Source organism: Drosophila melanogaster, chromosome X (assembly GCF_000001215.4).
Source record: "Drosophila melanogaster chromosome X".
NCBI lineage: Eukaryota > Metazoa > Arthropoda > Insecta > Diptera > Drosophilidae > Drosophila > Drosophila melanogaster.
The window spans coordinates 5,879,850-5,900,484 of NC_004354.4; the positions used below are offsets into that span (position 1 = coordinate 5,879,850).

At 41.5% G+C, this 20,635-nt stretch overlaps 1 protein-coding gene and 1 long non-coding RNA gene across 4 annotated transcripts, besides 2 other annotated features; one reads left to right on the forward strand and one right to left on the reverse strand.

Moving 5' to 3' along the window:
• Positions 1–19: 19 nt before the first annotated feature.
• On the forward strand, positions 20–3,542 carry CG16721 (uncharacterized protein). 3 transcript variants are annotated; one of them, NM_132047.3, is made up of 6 exons: positions 20–259; positions 985–1,472; positions 1,537–2,021; positions 2,086–2,386; positions 2,448–2,614; positions 2,678–3,542. In NM_132047.3, the coding sequence occupies exons 2-6, from the start codon at positions 1,204–1,206 to the stop codon at positions 2,938–2,940; spliced, it is 1,485 nt and encodes a 494-aa protein (NP_572275.1). In that variant the 5' UTR covers positions 20–259; positions 985–1,203; the 3' UTR covers positions 2,941–3,542. The 3 variants fall into 3 exon arrangements, with proteins under 3 accessions (NP_572275.1, NP_001284913.1, NP_001284914.1); NM_001297984.1 differs by lacking the exon at positions 20–259 and adding an exon at positions 685–820; NM_001297985.1 differs by lacking the exon at positions 20–259 and having other exon boundaries at positions 970–1,472.
• On the reverse strand, positions 2,631–20,140 carry lncRNA:CR45668 (long non-coding RNA:CR45668). Its single transcript, NR_123807.1, has 3 exons — positions 19,206–20,140; positions 5,712–6,011; positions 2,631–3,228 (listed from the first exon to the last, which is right to left on the reverse strand). It is a non-coding gene; the product is annotated as a long non-coding RNA:CR45668 (long non-coding RNA).
• Positions 4,014–4,199: a mobile genetic element.
• Positions 4,366–4,551: a mobile genetic element.
• Positions 20,141–20,635: the final 495 nt, after the last annotated feature.

Sequence of the window (20,635 nt, forward strand, 5' to 3'; positions counted from 1 at the left end):
CTCGAACAGCTGTGTGGAAAGGGGATTGTAATAAAGGAAAACAAAGTAGGCACAACAACCAAAGTTTTCAATCGAAACGGAAACATTCGGATATCAGTCGTCGTTCTTAATAGTTCAGATTAGAATAAAAATCCTCCTGGAGGAGCATAATTGAGTGAAAATTAACTGCAAAATTTGTCTGTGATTGTGGAAAGTGAATCAGCTGTTTGGGAAAAGTAAAACGGAATACTCTGGAACCTTCTCGTCGTTTCTTCCTATTGTAAGTATTCGGATTGGCTTTCATCTTGTTTTAATGCAGCCACTTTGCATCGTCCTTGTGTCTATTTCCCAATTTTCCAATTTTCCCCAGCTGACTTGCTGCGCAATAGGAAAAGCAACAACAACGAAACATAAATACATACACACACATACACACACTCGCATGGACCTAATCGCTTCTGTTTTTGTTGCTACTTTATTGCGCCGTTTGTTTATGTCGTCTATTCGCTGCGTGGCCGTTGTGCAATTTGCTCCCATTTTCCACATTTAATTTTGGAATCTGTGCCACGCAGCTTGCCAAATTACATATTCTAGAAAATTTGAGAATTTTCGAAAGTGTTACATTTTATTTCCATTCAAATCTTTTGCGCCTTCTCTCCTTGTCGCACATTCATACATGCAAGCAGACGCGCACTTGTTTGCTCATTTGTGTGTGTGTGCGAGTCACGTTTAACGGGTTCCTTCCGTGTGTTTGTTTACAGTGGGTATTGGCTAATACCTATTTCGAAAATAACAATTGAAACACTATTTTTGGTTGAGAAATATGCGCACACAGCAACAGGTTATTGAAAATTGGTTATGTGTTGCAATTATAAACCTAAAAATATTTTCCTGCCAACTCTTCTATATGAAAATCGATACTAATATGAGAAACCGCATCAAGGAATATGGAAGAGTAACTTGTATCTTGCGATCACTGTATCTAAGACCCCCTTTCTTTCCCAGGCGAACTGACCCCGAGCGGAGCTTTAGCGACGACCTCGAACAAAGAACAAAGAAAGCCCGAGTGCAGTTGCCAATTGCCTTGTAATAATCACCAAGCCATATATACAACTGGCTCTAACCGGTGGTAACCAAATTCGCATTTGGTCGAAACCAGTTGCTGCAGCTGCCTAACGTCGCACTTCCGCCCGTGAGGAGACAACAAAGGACTGGAATTTGAATATGGATGCCCAGGAGAATAGGAGTGAACAGTCGGGACAATCGGGCGACCACGAAGAGCACGAGGAGCGCCGGATCCGTACGGACAGCGAGAGTTCCGTGGAAAGCATGACGCGTTTCGTGCTGCCCAGCTTGGATGGTACTCCGCCGAAAATTGTGACCCTGGACGAAGTGTCCAGCATGTTCAAGAATTTGCGCAACATGGAGCTGGCCCACGAGATAGCCCTCAATCCGGACTTCAAGCTGCAGAAGTACGAGCCGCCCTCGGATAGGTGAGCATGTGCCAGCAGCAGCCCTGTCAGGGAAACCATTCAATTAACATTCCCATGTCCACAGTTTGGAGGGCGCCATCAAGAAGATGGTGCACAAGGCCTTTTGGGATCTGCTGCGTGTGCAGCTGGACCGCCAGCCGCCATCGTATGATCAGGCCATCCGGCTGCTGGCTGAGATCAAGGAGTGCTTCCCGCAGCTGCTGTCGCCCAACAACGAACGTGCCCTGGCCCACATCAACGAGGTGCTGGATGACTCCGTCATCCGCCAGCAAGCGGAGCGGGGTACCCTGGACTTTCGAGCATATGCCAACTTTGTGATCAACATCCTGTCGCGATCCTGTTCGCCAGCTAGGGACGAAGCAGTGGCCGCTCTGCGCAAGATCGACGATGTGGTGGACACGTTTCGCTGCATTCTCGAGCTGATGACGCTGATGAAGCTGGATATGGCCAACTTTATGCTTCGACTGGCGCGCACCGAAATCGCTGCCAATTCGGTGCAGTATGAGAAGGAGAAGTTTAGCAAGTACTTGCGCGAGTTCCATGGAAATGGTGGGTTGTTGGCCAAAAAAAAAACTACAATGCCTTTATTTATTGGGAATGCCATTATTTCCAGTTGGTTTTCCGGCCACTGAGGATTGGCTGCAGCGTCACCGGTCCGGTAGCAGCGATGATGAGACCATTTACAATGCCTACATGCAGCTGATTGACTATCCGGCCGACAAGGAGTTCCCGGAGCTGTTGCGCATCGACAAAGAGCGCTTCGCCGGCCTAAGTTGGCGAGCCCAGCGCTTGATCCTGTGCGCCTCGCTCATCTCGGTGGCCCAGGGCATGCCTATCATATCGCAGCGCCGCGAGAACCGCATCAAGCTGGCCCAGCAGCTGGACATCATTGTGCAGGACATCAAGAACCAGGAGTGAGATACCTCGTGCTCTAGCCGAGCGCTGTTTTAACCCTTCTTCAACCTCAATTCACAGCCAAGTGGCCTCTACCATTGAGAGCTGCTACGAGCAGATTCGCTCCTTTGTGAACAAGGCCCTGGAGCAGGAGAACTTGCCTGCGCTGAGTGATGCCGACCAGGCGGCGCTCAAGAACCAGGTGCTTAAGCTGGCCAACAAGACGTCGCCGGTGCCCAGTTTGATGGGTGAGTTTACTCGTTTATGCAATACAATGTATTTTATATTCAATTCACGTAAATCGCTTGCAGCCAAACGATTGGATGGCTATGTGCGCGTAACACTGCGCTCCAATGGCAGCATTCCGCCGCCGCCCTCAGGATTCGCGGACTACCAAGAGGAGCTGGTTGCATTTATCGCCTCGTTCCGTCGTCTGGTGTCCTACAACCACGCCGTGTTCGGGGAGCACTTCCACCAGATACTCAACAAAACGCTGCCCGGTGAGGAAACGGAGGCTACCACTTCCACGGCCAGTGGCATAAATCCTGGCCAGGCTCAGACTGCCAAGCCTTAGGTGGATTTGTCTACCGTCTTAGGCAACACAAGATACCAGTATACAACACTCAGACACACCTGTAGGCGAACAACAGATCTGGCGGAGATCTGCATGATGTTAGGGCAACCGGAGTGGCGGATAGCATCTTCCGTGTGGAGGAGGAGGGATTCCGCATTCCGCAGCTGCTTTCCCATGTGACGTGACACTTGCGTAGAAAATTTGACGCACGCACCCGTAACCACCAAGTAGAAATGAGTACTCCAGATGCAAATCCCCCTGCAAAAAAGCCAGTGGGATCCGAGGCATCTGAAAGGAATCAAAAATGTGCTGGAGCGTCTGTGATAACAAGAATATTCAACACAAAATTCAAATTTTTGGGGGTTAAGAAAAGTGAACTCGTGAATTATGTGTGCTCCTCAATTTTCGTAATGTAAACCCCCTCTTTATAGTACATACATATATATATATATTATGATTATACACGTGTACCCTAACCCCGGACTAATCCTATATCTTAGACCTTTGTGACCGTAACTCCCATTGAATTTATTTTGATTGTTTCGATTGATTAGCAGTGTTTCGACTGAATCTTCACGAATATATCTATACCTAGTTTACCGAAATTCAAAGTAAATGAATTCAAGTGATTTCATCTTTTTGGTGCGGAAGGGAAAGGTACATCATCTAATTTGTGTGATGTGATTGGATTTTAATTTTGCGAATTAACGAGAAATTATTTAAAATATGCGACATCGCTATGAATTTGAATCTAAGAGGTTGCCAGATCGGGGTAAAATGTAGAAAGTCCGCCAGATGGCGGCACAGCATGAAATAGTTCGCTAGATGGCGTCTTGCTAACGGATTTCTATTTCGTACCAGATTCGAATTACATTTCCATTATTTAAGATTTAATTAATGATTTGGTTACCCACTGATTCCAATATAATAAATTCAGTGAAATAGGTTAAATTTTAAATATCTAACAACTGGCCTTGTCGACATTAAAGCCCATGACCTCGCCTCGCATTCATTTGCAATTTTAGTTTCGTTTTCGGTTTACATTTTCACCGATTTGCCTTCGCAATGGATTACAGTATAATTCGCTTAGCTGCATCGATAGTTAGCTGCATCGGCAAGATATCTGCATTATTTTTCCATTTTTTTGTGTGAATAGAAAATAGAAAATAGAAAAAAAAAAATTAAGTTAGCTGCATTTTTAAGTTACCTGCATCGAGGCATTGTGCAAAGTACTCGAGGCAGCTAAGCGAATTATACTGTATTTGGACTATCTATGCGCAGCAAGTGCAAAAAAGGGAATTTATGTATAAGGTATTTTACTTTGATCACAAAAATTGGAGATGGCATCGTTTCGAATTCGAGTCAACATTTTCGGGGCTAAGCCAAACGAAATCCCCATCAAAAGTGTAGCTATAATCATTACTACAGTATAATTCGCTTAGCTGCATCGATAGTTAGCTGCATCGGCAAGATATCTGCATTATTTTTCCATTTTTTTGTGTGAATAGAAAATAGAAAATAGAAAAAAAAAAATTAAGTTAGCTGCATTTTTAAGTTACCTGCATCGAGGCATTGTGCAAAGTACTCGAGGCAGCTAAGCGAATTATACTGTATATTAAACTCATTTCCGCATCTGCTTTTGGCGCTATATTATTTATAAAAAGTAATACTACCGAGTGATATTACGCAATCGCAGAGGCAATCTTATCGAGGAAACGGAATGGATCGTTTTACTATTGCCATTGTGGTGATAAAGCGCCAGCGAAGATTAGATTAACCTGTTCGTTCTGCTCGTGGTTTCATTTTACCACGATTCAAGCCAATACGCCGACTTATAGCCAATATACTATCGCAGTTTATGATATTCATCGAAATTCCAGACGGTAAATCCCAAAAGTAAGAAGATGAAGTCATTTGGTATTAAATTAACTTGTAATAATCAAGCAACTTAAACTAGCCAGTTCGAAATTCATCTAGTTTTGCGTCAGTTATAATTACAATTATCGCATAATGACGCAGGTTGTGGGCTTTGGATAAGATACGCCCTATATGGCGTACATAGGGTATCATAAACTATTTCACCTGGCATCTGTGCAGTTTTAATCATGCCGAGACATTGGAAGTTCAGGTATTCTTATCTGCTAACATCATACATCATACATATGTACATACATATGCCCACTGATCATAAATGCCACCGCTGATTGACTGATGAGTAGAAACATTGAAAACCGATTGAAACCACAGACCTTGAACGATCATTGACGATATGGAAAACTAGACAAGGGAATTACACGAAATGGAAAAGGCGAAGAGGAAGAGCGCCTGATTAACGTGTTTCCAGTCATTGGGAACTCGAGGTTTTTCGATTATATCGCCTGATATGGCATTCTGTAATTGGGCCAACCTTGCAGAGTCTAGATAATAATGATTTACTATACATTTGTGCCAATAGAGATAGGAAATTTATAAATTGCCCCAATAAGTATGCTGCAATAAATGCCATATCTCTTGTCCTTTGATAAGTTTTTAGTGTTACCGAACTAAAATTAAAGATAGATGATAGAGAAACACAGCTCGAGAAGTTATTAATATTGAATACTATACTTTATTGTTTATGTGCTTAAATGAAATTAGAGCATGCTGCAGATATTTTAGGAATGTGCTCGAAGCGCCTTTTAAAGCTCTTTAACCTTCATGTTAGGCGGTTACAGAAGGTCGGGTCAAGGAGGGTTAAAGCCACACCAACTTACACACATGCATATACTCACATAGTTGTATTACATATATTTCCAGAGAGAGAAAGAGAGCGGCCGGCATATTGCATGCGAATATTTGCACGTGCTGTAGGCGAGAGCAGCGCAGGCGTTTTACCGTTATTCGACCGGTGCTTTCTCCGTTGTCCTTCCACGCTCTCCATCTCACTTTTCGGGGTAAGTTTCCCCTGAATGCGGCGAATTCTGCGAAAACCACCACCGCTATTATTGTTAATACACCACACCTATCTGTCCACACCCCCACCGTCATTAGCCCTGCCTTTGTACAACAGTTGCACTAAAAGAGAGAGAAAGCTAGAAAGACAGAGAAATGGCAAGAGAGAGAGAGGGAAATGAAAACAGCTGCAGTTGATGATAATGATAAGGACATGCAAAAAGACAAATAACTGTATATTTCCGAGTTAACCTTTTGAACTTTGACATTGCGAGTTCAAAAAGGAGCAGTGTTATTATAGTGAGATAATGTAATATATTAGAATTATGCAAATAAAATGAAACGGGCGGCCAACATTAACCTCTAATTTGCTCACTCATTACGTGGAAATTCTAATATCTACAAAAACACGTATGGATAAGCGATTTTCTTTTTCATTTAATAAAGAAATATCTGTAAGTCCTTCGAGTTACAGAAAATGCTTTATACGAGGCTTCACTTTATGGTATTTTCTGTGGACTTTTATACGCTGCATCAGCTGTGTACATCGATGCGTACATAATGTGCAGTGCCAAGATGGGGGCACACACACCATATGGATATAGAACAGCTTCTGCGCTCTGAGTTAGTTTTTTCCCGCCTTGCGATGCTCTTTTTTGGACCGATGAATTTCCATGCCCTTTTTTAGACACAAAACAGTGAGCTCCAAATCGGTTTTCACTTTTTTTTTGAGACCCCCAAACAAGTGGTGGAGCGTAGGATTTTACATGGGCATAAAGTGAATATCTATGTATACTAGCATATGTACTATATGTACGCAACTTAAGACGAGTTTGCAGTTCAAAAGTTTGAAGATGCTTTGAGTTTGATTTTAATTTTTTTACGATTAAAATTACCCCCCGGCATACACTTTTCCGTTGATCAGAATGAGTTATGCACCCATTTAAGGGTTAAAGCTTCCTCCTTGATCATTTTCCCATCCATATAGAGATAAATCACACACCTTTAACCTCCCGATTCCCATTTCCACTTCCCGTTTTTCCAATGAGCCATAAAATGAAGGCAATCGATCACTTTGCATTATAAATCAATGCGTGCTTCTTGTCGGAAAAGTGAGCAGGGGGGAGAGTGGCTATCTTGTGGGTGGCGGGGGGAGGTGGTATGTGTGTGTGGAGAACGGCTTACACAGCATAAAACGCGGAGAGAGCGCCAAAGAGAGAGAGCTTCGGCTGTTGCGTATAACCATATTTGGCTTGCATTTTGCCCAACTGCAGTGTGTGCAAGTGTAGGTGTGCACACATATAAGCTGCGCTCAGCATAGCCTCTCTCTCTCTCTCTCTCTCTCCCGCTCGCAGAGAGCGGAGTAACAGAATGAAATAATAAAAATACATTTGAACTTGAACTTCCCGCACCCGTCTCTGCGAACATACATGTGTGTGTGTTCGGGTGTGCGTGGAGTCGACGCCCCCGCCCAAAAACAAAAAAGGAGCCGGCGACAAACACACCCAAATACAGTAAAACCCCCCAATTAACAAGCTAAAACTACATATGTATGTTCGTGTAAGTACGTTATTTAGCTGATTCCGATATTGGAAATTAATGTTCTCACATAGGCTGCAAGTGTGCCTTATAGACTGATCACTGTACTTGCTCATCCGCCCGCTTCCACTCCTTTTTCTTTTTCTTGTGTCGATTCCTCCGGCTCTTCCATCGAATTCCCGATTATGGTCGCAGAATTGGCCGCGAGTCTTGAATCGAATCGATTTATGAAGCAACTTCTACCTGCTAAGGTCCTCCGATGATGCGATGATGCGATTTGAATAATAACGATCGTCGTTCGCCTGTATAATAACCATTTCTCATTTCGTTTTCAACTCCATTTGGCTGCTTTTCCCTTTTATTTCGCCCTCTTCAGCGGCGTGCGTTGTGAGCGGCATTCGTAATCGCCTCCGTTTCCGTTCGAGTGACTGATCAAGTGTATATAATAAGTATATACATATGTACATATATCTGGTATGGGGATGAGCTTCCTCCGACAGTGCTTCGAACTTATGGAGAACTTATAGCCAAAGGTCGTAAAACCATATATGTATGAAACATTTCGTTTCAGCCTGCAACTTTAGTGACTTTCCTTATTGGACGACAAATACGCAAAGAACTATATTTACTAACTAGTGTAGTTGAACAAAATACAGATATGTGGGTGCACCTGAAACGAGAGCGTTTCATGGGAATATTTTCCAACTGCTAGAAATCGAACCACATTGCTGGGTTCTCGAGTGCTATTGCAGATAAGTTCGGGGAAACCAGAACGAAACTGATATAGTTTTTTAGCTTGATACTGAAGCACCTGCTGATATGTTCGCATGTAAGGAATTTGTATATACATATGCCGCATTGCCATCGAGTGCAACCCTTTTCCATCTAGTATACCCACTTATAACGATTCTCCGTTTTATTCCTTTGATTTCCTTGCCATTCCTTTTTTGGCTTGGCGACGGAAGTGCTTGTCAGCCACGCCCATTTCTGCACTGTCATAATTTAACACCCCCAGGGCAACGTGGGAACAATGGAGCCTTAACCCTCTACGCTACCGTTTACTTTCAACCCCAGATGGTGTCTAGATAGATGCCTAAGCCATTTTAGAGAAAGCATTGTACTCTTTATTCAATTTATTAATTGCTTAATGACTTAAGTAAGTTATGTTTCAAATAAACTAATGAGAGAATAAGTCTCAGCGTATTGGACTCCACTTGAGAGATGCAGAAGTGTTATTCGGCTCAAGTGATAAACATTCGAGAATTTCATGCTGTTACTCATAGGGTTAACGACTTCACGGAGTTTGGGGTCGAAGTTCCCTCCGATCCCACATTGAATGCAATTTTAAAGAGTTTTTCGAGAACGAAAATATATAAAAAAAAAATAAGAGCCAAGTGGGTAGGGCGTTGCATGCTTGTCTTTATCGAGGGGTGAAGACAGAGAAGAACTCTCGTTGAATTTAATGCATTTGGCATGTATGTACATATGGGTGGCACATTAATTCTACTGTTTCATCTTATCTTGCATTTCGGGTATACATACATACATACATATATGTAGAGCATATGTACACTGTTTTCGGGGCGATTTGGGCCGGAAAGAGCCCGAGAATATTATGCTTTTGAGGCTGGGAGCGATTAGTCAACAGAGTTGCCACCACCAGCAATCAGTTATAATCAGTAGTGCCCGAAAAACCGAACCACCACGATGGCGAAACAGCTGATCTCACCCCCTAGCTAAATGTTGGCCCAGGACGGAGCCACCCACCCCGAACCCCCATGAAAATCCAGTGACGGGTGTCTGGGGTTCAAGGTTGAGCCGCTGCGGTGCGACCCTCATTTGGACAATGCCCGTCCCATAAGCAGATGCACTGACAGAAATCGCTTGTCACACCTTATCACATATCAGATCTGTCATGGTGCATATGTATGTATGATCTTCTCTAGAACCGTAGAACTGGAATAGTAATTATTTTCCAGTGCATTCCATCCCTGCGCATTCCCATTTGGGGTGGCAATTGTAACGGCACCCACCCCTATATCGTTACCTACACCCTGTATATCCTTCACATCCGGGTGAATCATTCAGCGCCTGCTTTTATCCCTCCTTGCCTTTCTTTTTTTTTTTGCCAAAAATTTCGCAAAAGGGACGCAGCACGTGTCACTTTCACAAAATGTTGGAAAAGTACCCGAAAAACAGAGAAAGACTTCACATTGCAAATCCGTGATGAGTCATGGGCTTTGATTTTGTTGCATTTTCATTAAAAAATTTCGAGTCAAATGCATTCGAGCAAATTGCATTCCACTTTTCGTTTTCTTTTCTTTGCGCTGAAATGGAAATGCAATTTGTTGCGCTCTGATTACAGTCTCCGAAAAGCGTGTTAGGGTATGCTTTAGTCGGGCGACATGGGGGGAAAACACCCATTGGATACATTGTTTCATCGAATTAGTATGTCTAATGCAGACCATTAAACAACTTTAAAACCCAGTTATATGTACATACCCGCCAGTCTGCGCGCAGTGAATTTCCCAAATTATTTATTCATTCGCTGCCTCTGTGATCTCATAGATGATTCATTAATTGATGATATCAATTGGCCAAGATGCCCAGGCATAGCTAGAATATCAGAATCTTATATGGCACTTAGATAGAACGAAAATATGATCTGTTAAGTGTGTTTGTCTTGCCCCCATAAACATCGTTTCGGAAAACACACAAAAATTCGATCTAGGCATATGCAAATTCTGGAGAAAAGGTGGAAAAAGGGGCAAATGGGGAAAATGTTTATTTAGGTCGGTGTGCGGCATATAGTATAGCTGTAAAATCGACATGCCTTTCCAAGACCTTGTAAACGAAACCCGCAACTCAGCTGGTTTTTCCAGATGGTCCTCAAATTTTCTACATATCTCCAAACACCAGAATATGTGAGTAACTTGACAACAATAACGAATAACGAACTTAGATAATAACTCTTTGATCAAACGTTTTAGATCAGCGTCACAAGATCGTAACTCCCTTTCTCTCCATCACCCTGTTTCTTCTTCTTCTCCATTTTATAGAGTGCAGCGGTCAGTCAACGGTATTCCAAATTGACTTTCGCAAAAATTTGCCTAATAATTGAAAACTAAAATAAACTAATGCCACATTGTTGTTGTTGCATTTCATTTGGCGAGCGCTCACTGAAATTCTAATTAGCTAGTGAAAGTCATGTCTTCCTCTTCCCCTTTTCTTTCCGCCTTTCTTCCCCGTTAACTGTTAATCGCTTTGGCTCGATCATTTTCATCTTTTGTGGCATTGTCCGTTTTGCCGTTTTCATGCGAACAAACGTACGGACGGACGGACAACAAAAACAATTTTTGCCATTTGAGATGAATATCTGATGAGGATTTGAATGGACAACGGTTCGTCGTCAGCGGATAAAGCAGAGTTACCTAATAGATCGGATATCTGATAGGGGACTGGAACGCATCTGAAATGTATTCGAAGTACTTAGTGACCACATTTACATACCACACTTGCTGTGCATTAGAGAGTGTGGCCAAAAACTTACCTTCACTCAAGTTGAGTGACCAAATTTGGAATTATTTGGCTAACAGTTGATTTCCTGAGCTAGTAAAACAGCGGATGCAACGCCATATAGAACACATATGTATGTATGCATGGATGTATGTATGTATGTATGTATATCCCTAAAGCTACAGGTGAGGGTTTCCACTTTTGGGGATTACGTATGGCTACGCCCACGATCTATATATGCATGTATGTATGTATCAACTGTACATGGGCAACATTTTGAGTTTCCGCTTTTTAGTTTCAGTTTTTCGAAAATAGTTCGTTACATTTGAGCACTCGCACACAAGCACAGATACAGACAACATCGATTGATCAAAACAATTTGGTTTTCGTTGCTTTTGGACATTTGTTGGTTATATTGTACGTTTTTGGGATAAAACCGATAAAAGCCTCGCTTATTTGTTGTTCGTTTTCCATTCAAAATGCCAACGGCCAAAAACGGGCAGCGACAGCTCAATGTCAATGGCTTCAACTTATATACATACATACGTACAGTATATACTATATAGCGAATACATACAATGTGCGCTGCTCGAAGCCCCAAATAAATTATACGAAATTAAATGAAAAATGCCAAAAACGTTGACATTGTGTATTGTGTGTTTGTTTGGCGCTCTTTCTTCCATGTTTTTTTTTTTATTTTTGTCTCTACCGAATTGATTCGGATGCTATTTGTACGCACTGAAGAGGCCCCATTTCGGTGATTTTATTATCGGCATTGCGAAAGTGAAAAGACGCCCAAATTTTGGGTACTACTCGAATATTGCAGGGATCCATTTGAATTCTTTCGTCAGCAACCGAATGTTAAACCAAAAGAGTGTGTCAACGTTTGCAGACTATCTGTAAACTGTTTCTTCTACCAGCATTTAAATTTGTTAAATACACCTGGGGTTAGCAAGTTAGAAACGAGGCAGTATTATATACATATGTATACTTTAACTTTAAGACCTCAATCTTTGGCAATATGCGCGTGGAATGCAGTTTACGTAGTGACGAAGCGCACCACGAAAATACGAAAATCGTTTTTGGTTCGATCGTAACTTTATCTTTAGTATTAAAAGCAATTTTGCCATAGAACGTCATGTTTTGATGGGTCCGAGTCCCGCAGCTTGACTGTTATCTCCAGTTTTTTGCAGCTTGTTTCTTCCGTTGGTGGGAAACGAGTTTTGCTTTTTTTTTACGGATCTTGTGCCGCTGCTTTTGCTTCTGTTTCTTGCTTTGCTTCTATTATATGTTTGCTTTCTTTACTCCTCGCGTTTCCATTCTCTTTCCAAACGGCAATTTCAAACGTAACTGTCAACAATGGGCGGACTGTTCTTGGACTTTTTTAATCATCATTAACCCCCCTTATTATACACTCAAAAAAAAAACAAGTTTTGCTCAATTTACCCAGATCATTCATTAAAATGGAACCATGTTACTCGAATCTCTAAAGGCAACCAAAGAATTGATATAAATCTTCTATCTTACATTGTATTTTTTTGGCGAGTGTACTATCTTGCTACTTTGTTGAGAGGCAGGTGCTTGTGCTTTTCAAGCGATCGCCAAACGGTTTCCGATGATCATGGCCATTATCGTCATTACAATAGCTACGTTCATCATCGTCGTTTCTGGGGTGTTTGTGTGTTTTTATGCTAAACGGTGCTCCTGGCTCAATTATTTATAATTTTTTTTTTTCTCGTTCGGAGCGGGATTCGCTTTATATTTTTCTTCTATTTATACCCATTTCGTAGGTTTACCGCTTAACGCGTTTAACATTTGCCCGTTGTTGTTTTTGTAAGGTGGTCTTCTGTTATTTTCTTATGGATTTTGTTTTCTTCTCGCCTTCAGTTTATTTGTCCCTCGGTTTTTGCTTGTTTTCTACTCATTTTGCTGTTTCATATGCAAAACAACGCCAGCCAATAAGTGTACATTACGATTCCGGGGATGATGATTCACTTCAACAACATGGAATCGACTTTGAGCTGGACGTAAGCCGAACTTGTGACTCATATTGTACGTAAATGCAAATATGTATGTCATTCAAAAGTTCCGGAGAGTGACTAGACGATATTCTGGGGTTTGGGAAAAACAAACATTCATTTTAATCACATTACAACGTTGTTTATGTAAAGTTTTTTGTTTTGGCGAAATGTTTCTTGTTTCAAAAGATCAACGAATAATTCACCTATATGTAAACCCAGTTTCATCTAGCTTTCCCACTCTCAAAATCGACCCACTGTCATCTGGAATCCGGATGACTCACGATCTAGTTAAAGCCGCCGCGTCACTCCCACTTAAAATTAAAGCTATCGCCCAAGATCGGCGGCTATAGCGTTTCGGATCGGTCAGGTTGAACAGTTTGTGACTCAGCCAACATACTCATGCCGAGTTATCGCCAAGTACATACGCATATAGTTTACTCATTTTCAGCGCCCTCTTATCACACTTATTAGTTAATCGCTGTTGAAATAAATACACACTTTTGACCACTTATATATTTCATTATTATTTATTGGCTGTGGGTAAATGGTAATGGTCCTACGTGTCCGTCAGTAAAATAATGGCTATGTGCCTGATAACAGAGCGTTGGGCGCCAATGAAATTGTTTTCGAATCAACCCGCATGCGAGTGAAAAAATATATAAAAAAAAAGGGAGACGTTAAGGGATAAGGGCCACAAGATAATGGTATGAGCAATAAGTAACAGGGTTTTTTTTTACTGATAATGCAAATATTTTTGGGCACTAGTAAAATCATGCGGGAGTTGCATTAAGTTGTACACTACTTAATCTCCGGGAACAAACAATTTCAAAAAGAACTAAGTTTGATAAGCTAGAGCGCATATTAAGATTCAGCGAACAAAAATGTAATTATCAAAACAAACTTAACTAATTTCTACAAAAAAGTACATTGTTCTAACAACTCGGTGTTTTGATGACTAACTTTATCAGATAAAAAGTCCAAGAAGCTGGCTTATTTTTATCTTTAACAGGAATTCGATCAATATTGAACTAGCGGGCATTACTCAGTTTTTCAATATTTGTTGGTTTATTAGAAAAGCTATTTATACACGTTACCACAGCGTTCGTTACTAGTTCCGCTGAGTGCGATTCCCTTGTAACAGCAGTTCCGCCACGAAATGTATAATAAACTGCATCCCCTCACGTTTCACATAAATTTAAATATTTGCGAAACGCAAGCGATAATTTATCACACACAAACCTGTTTGCAATATTTCTGCCAAGTTCATTAACAGTTTGCATTAAGATTTGCAACTAAAATAAATCACTTCAAACTTCTATAGCGCTCAATACTTTTGATTTAGCTGAAAACAATCAAATGTTTTTCGGCTTGTAACTTGAAAACCCAAATGGGCAGATGGAAAAATCCAGAAAATATTCAAACACCAAACTAGTACTAGTACAAACGAGCTCCTTGCATGTCGCACCCACTGTGGAAAGTGGGCGGGGCGAATCTAACTATCTGCTTGGCACGATCTGGGGCCTAAGTACCCCGGGCATTATGCTGAGTGCCCGATTTGGGGCCTCACGCAATGCTTTCCGCTTTGCGCCCGGCTCAATCCGGATTCCGGCGGACTCCCGGGGGCAGGGGGCGTATATCTGTCGGGGATCTGGGCGTGGCCGGTCCTGGATGCACACACACACACTCACGTGTGCCCGTACACACCCGCAGCGGCTGAAAAAGCAAAGCTCACGTGCGCGCTTTTCAATTTGTGTAATTAGAGGTGGAAAGCGCCGCGAAAAAAATGGCATCTTTATTTGAATATTTCATTGTCGGCAATGTTTTCTATACTCTTTTCATAGAGTAGTGTGCATTTGGAATTATACAGAAATGTTGAAAACTATTCAAAAGAATGAAGCCAGAAGAGATTATTTCAAACAATTGTAACCGTGTTGCCACTGCATTAAGTGATATGAAACTTGGTATGTGTATGTATTATAACCTTTTAGGTCTTCATATAAAGTTTGAGAGCTCAAAACCATCACAGAGTAGGGTATTTTCGCTTCGGTCCCCTTCATATTTTATTTTTGTTGGGCTTAATTGACGCTGCTCTCACGCACACACATGCAGCACCCAGCTGATGGCAGTAGACCGCAACGGGCCAACCCTGCGAGAAAGCAGAAGACAACAGAAAAATTCAGAACCCCAGGGATGGGAATGGGAATCCGAATGGGAAGTGGGTGTGCGTCGATGTGGGCCTACAAACAATAATACATTGCACAGTCGCCATGTGTACAAATGTGTGTGTGCGCACATGTGTGTTTGTTTGCCACATAAAACCAGCATACACGCATACATATGTATATAGAAAATTTCATTAAAAACCACTTTTAGGTTTTAGTTTTTGCAACCCACATTCTTTGTTTTCGATTTCGCTAAATACAGTAGAGACTGGCTCAAAAGCACACTGACCCAAACCAGTTCCGAATAGTTAGCGCTTAATAATTCTACGGAAAGTATTAAGCAGAACCCACTGTAAATGCGATCTCTGCGTAGTTACTTCACCATGCAAATATGTTGCTCTAACCTTATAAATGCAAGACGGAGCCAGAGGTTGTTTTTTTTTTTTGTGCCCTGTTTTGGACTACGCCAAATTAATGTAACAAAATACGCTGGAATGATGTGCATAAAATTATGGATAGAGCGCAAAAATATATCGCTAGAAGCCAGAGTTATTTTTGGAGTCTTACAGAACTTGGCCGAAAAACGGCTAGCAAAGTATGCATATGTATGTTCCAAAGATTTTTCTTTATTAAGTTGTGTATTTTTTTGGGAATAAAACAGCTGGGAGCACTTTGCTTAGGATCGCCTTGTTAATTTTATCCCAGCCTCACCAGCTTTAATGCCCCGTCTCCACTGCCGCTCGAGTGCCGTAGACTGATTACAAGTTACTGCCTCCGCAGACCTCGGCACCCACACGTGAGACGGTGCGACGTGTGGTTTTCGCTACTTTTTTGCCCACATTTCTTTCATGGCCAGTTTGGAGCAGCTTCACTTGGCGCTAATCAGATGCGACAACAGCAACAAGAAGCACGAAAACCAGCTGCTGCAGCTGAATACAGCGAAAATACATACATATGTATGTATGTATGTATGTATGGGGATGTACGTTCAACAAAAAGGCAACAAGAAATAAAGTCTCGCCAAAGCTGACGCCGCAATAAACAAGTCAAGAAAGCAACTAAAGAGTCGACGGAGACAGGTGAAGAGATGCGGAGGGGTCTGTCTTCCAGTCTGAGCTATGTGGGTACAGTTGTGCTCACAACGATAGTGCCCACGATTGATTGCAAAAAAGAAAACCCATTTCTATAGTAATATTACATCTCGATTAGGCCAATATATACTTCAACTGAAATCTAGTGGCTATTGGTATTGAGAACTATTTTTGTGGCCACCGCTGTGCGCACGTCTTGCACCTTTCAGTCTGAGAGGCTGGCTCCCACTGGCCTCCCTATAATAGCACTCAATGGGTGTGAGTGCAGTGCAGTGTGTCTGTCTGGTGGCCCGACTAAATGACTCAATGAAACTTTTTTTTAACCCTCCACAGTCAACTATTTTATTGAGCAATTGCCATGAGACACAGAGGACTATAAATAAACCATAATGTGCTACCCAGAACTCACAGTTGGGCTTGCTTACATTGGTTACTTGGCTTAAAGACACCTACCTACATATTCATGCCACGCCTAACCTACAATGAGAAATATATATGATTTTATTTTTTATAAAATTTAAAGAAAAGTTCCAAAATGTCGTTTACCAATCGTCCATGTTCGAGAAGTTTGACTGTGGCAGGAAAGTTCATGCAATTTAACCAGTTCACTGAAAGTTCACGTGCCCATATTTATTAGCAGTAATTTATTTTGAAGAGTGATATAAATGAAAATGAATACTGTTATAGTACATTGGATATTTCTATACTAATAACAATAATAATATTATAAGCAATAGTTTGGTTATGGCCACAGCAGTCTAGCCACCCACTGAAATTGAGTGAAATCTGGCGAAAAGCACGCAAAAATGGCAAAAACGAAATATTCATATCTTTCGCTTTACCGCTGCGTCTGCTGCTACTTGCGCATTTTTCGACTTTTGCAGACAGGTGGGCGTAGTTACGCCCCCACGACAGGCGCAACAATGTCGGCAATGCAGTGCGATGGGCAATTAACGGAGCAATTAGCGCCATGGAATTTGGCGATTTAGCATTATTACATTAACATAAATTCGTGTTGGCATTTATGTATACGACTGATCCCGCGAAAGCAAGCACGATTAACTCCGAGTGCTGCTATATATACATACATACCTGGATTTTCATTTGGAGCGAAAGATGTTTTAATGGCCACAGTGGAGGCCAGAATACTAGCAACTTTACATATACTAGCTACACTCCGTTTCAATAGGTTCATTTGAATCCTTGATGGAGTTTTGATAATAAACACTAATAATTAGATATGAACTGGATTTTTGGTGCTAAAAATTTGAGTGGTGCTGTTCTTCAATTCTTGGCTGAGATTTCGAGATTTCTTCAAACGTTTTTTCGCCTTTTTAGCCAAACTAACCGTCCATGGCCTTGGTTTTCGGGTGCTTAACTCCCCCGACTGCAAACGCACGATCAAAACTTACGTACATCCCCTCTACCTACCTCCCTCCCTTCCTTCCACCACCGCACTTTTCCAACGTGTTTGTGCACGCAAACTAATTAAGACAAGCAATTAATGGCTGTATTTAATTTTTCCAATTGCGTTGCGATGCCGAAATGGCCAAAAACGCTGGAGTGAAAATGTATTTGCAACTTGAAGATAGCCAAAAGCGGTTAACTGCAATGCCAGCTGTTGAAATGTGAAACAAACATACATACATATGTATGTACATAGTTATAAAAATAACGCGAAAAGGGGTGGGGTGGCAACCCTGGCGGTGCGTGCACGAAAAATAATGGAAATGGAAGAAAACCAAATGAAATGCGAAAAATTTACGAAAATTTTCACATTCAATGACCTTGACAATGGCTTTGGCCCAAGTCGCTCAACTTGTTTATTTCATTTACTTCGCTTGACGTGTGTGAGCGTAGAAAACGTGACGAGTTACGTACTTTTGGAGAAAGGTCGTTGATCATGGCTAAATGTTGTTGCTTTTCGCTTAATAGCGGTCTCAAAGTCAACATCAACGCGCTGTTTTTGGCCATTTCAGTATTTCTAGTTTCGATACCCCTCACCGCCGTCCCTCCGTCGGATTCCAGCGCTTTTTCGAACTGTTTCCCTTCAAAAACAGCTTTTTTTTCTTGAATTCAGTGGCGCAAGGTTAAAAGTGCCGAAAACCGAAGCCATTGGCCCGGGGAAATTTCTGCGAGTTTTTTCATCGCCTTGCCAAAAAAAAAAAAAAACAAAAAACAAACGATCGAGCAACGAACTTGAGAGAAGCAAATAGAGCCAAAAAAAAGGTTATGATTTTGTTCCAAAGAATGTTCCATAGAATTCTATATTCTAAAAACACAAATGATACTTCTAAAAAAAAATCATATTCATAAATGACTCTTTCCATGAATGGCATCAACTCTGAATCAAATCTTTGCAGATGCACCTACTTCTCATTTCCACTGTCACATCATTTTTCCAGATCTCGCTGCCTGTTATGTGGCCCACAAACCAAGACACGTTTTATGGCCATTAAAGCTGGCTGATCGTCGCCAAACACCAAATACATAATGAATATGTACACATTCGAGAAAGAAGCGATCAAAGAAGCGTCTTCGGGCGGAGTAGGAGAATGCGGAGGAGAAGGAGAACGAGCTGATCTAGTATCTCTCCACAATCCAATGCCAACTGACCAACTGGCCATATTCGGAGCAATTTGAAGCCAATTTCCATCGCCTGGCGATCGCTCCATTCTTGGCTATATGTTTTTCACCGTTACCCGGGGCCATTTTCAAAGACTCGTCGGCAAGATAAGATTGTGTCACTCGCTGTCTCTCTTCATTTGTCGAAGAATGCTGAGGAATTTCGCGATGACGTCGGCGAGTATTTTGAAGAATGAGAATAATTTGTATTTATACGAAAATCAGTTAGTGGAATTTTCTACAAAAACATGTTATCTATAGATAATTTTGTTGCAAAATATGTTGACTATGACAAAGAACTGGAATTAAGTGGCATATTTTGCATTGCTTTCCGATAATAGTTGTATTTTTATAAAGTAAAGCGTTTGTAAAATAAATACCTTTAATGTATTCTCATTTTCTTATGTATTTATAATGGCAATGATGATACTGATGATATTTTAAGATGATGCCAGACCAAAAGGCTTGAATTTCTGCGTCTTTTGCCGAACGCAGTGCATGTGCAATTGTTGTTTTTTGGAATATTCAATTTTCGGACTGTCCGCTTTGATTTCAGTTTCTTGGCTTATTCAAAAAGCAAAGTAAAGCCAAAAAAGCGAGATGGCAATACCAAATGCGGCAAAACGGTAGTGGAAGGAAAGGGGTGCGGGGCAGCGGAAGGAAGGGTGGGGCGGGGCGTGGCGGGGTCTGTGGCTGGGCGCGACGTCACCGACGTTGGAGCCACTCCTTTGACCATGTGTGCGTGTGTGTATTATTCGTGTCTCGCCACTCGCCGGTTGTTTTTTTCTTTTTATGCTGCGCTCTCTCTAGCGCCATCTCGCTTACGCATGCTCAACGCACCGCATGTTGCCGTTTCCTTTTATGCGTCATTTTGGCTCGAAATAGGCAATTATTTAAACAAAGATTAGTCAACGAAAACGCTAAAATAAATAAGTCTACAATATGGTTACTTATTGCCATGTGTGTGCAGCCAACGATAGCAACAAAAGCAACAACACAGGTGGCTTTCCCTCTTTCACTTTTTGTTTGCAAGCCGCGTGCGAGCAAGACGGCACGACCGGCAAACGCAATTACGCTGACAAAGAGCAGACGAAGTTTTGGCGAAAAACATCAAGGCGCCTGATACGAATGCATTTGCAATAACAATTGCGATATTTAATATTGTTTATGAAGCTGTTTGACTTCAAAACACACAAAAAAAAAAATAAAACAAATTATTTGAAAGAGAATTAGGAATCGGACGCTTATCGTTAGGGTAACAACAAGAAATGCTTACTGAGTCACAGCCTCTGGAAAACTGCCGCAAGCCAGAGAGAGAGAGAAAAAGAGGGAGAGCAGCTTAGACCGCATGTGCTTGTGTGTGAGGCGTCTCTCTCTTCGTCTCTGTTGCGCAAACGCATAGACTGCACTGAAAAAATCGATTACCTATTTTTTATGAATGAATATTTGCACTATTACTATTCAAAACTATTAAGATAGCAATCACATTCAATAGCCAAATACTATACCACCTGAGCGATGCAACGAAATGATCAATTTGAGCAAAAATGCTGCATATTTAGGACGGCATCATTATAGAAATGCTTCTTGCTGTGTACTTTTCTCTCGTCTGGCAGCTGTTTCGCCGTTATTGTTAAAACCGGCTTAAGTTAGGTGTGTTTTCTACGACTAGTGAATGCCCTACTAGAAGATGTGTGTTGCACAAAATGTCCCTGGAATAACCAATTTGAAGTGCAGATAGCAGTAAACGTAAGCTAATATGAATATTATTTAACTGTAATGTTTTAATATCGCTGGACATTACTAATAA

Excerpts from the sequence above, each read along its gene's own strand:
- CG16721 (NM_132047.3), top strand. The coding sequence starts at position 1,204 with ATGGATGCCCAGGAGAATAGGAGTGAACAGTCGGGACAATCGGGCGAC. Across the intron at positions 2,022-2,085 it reads GCGCGAGTTCCATGGAAATG|TTGGTTTTCCGGCCACTGAG; the intron begins GTGGGTTGTTGG and ends CATTATTTCCAG. Across the intron at positions 2,615-2,677 it reads GCCGGTGCCCAGTTTGATGG|CCAAACGATTGGATGGCTAT; the intron begins GTGAGTTTACTC and ends AATCGCTTGCAG.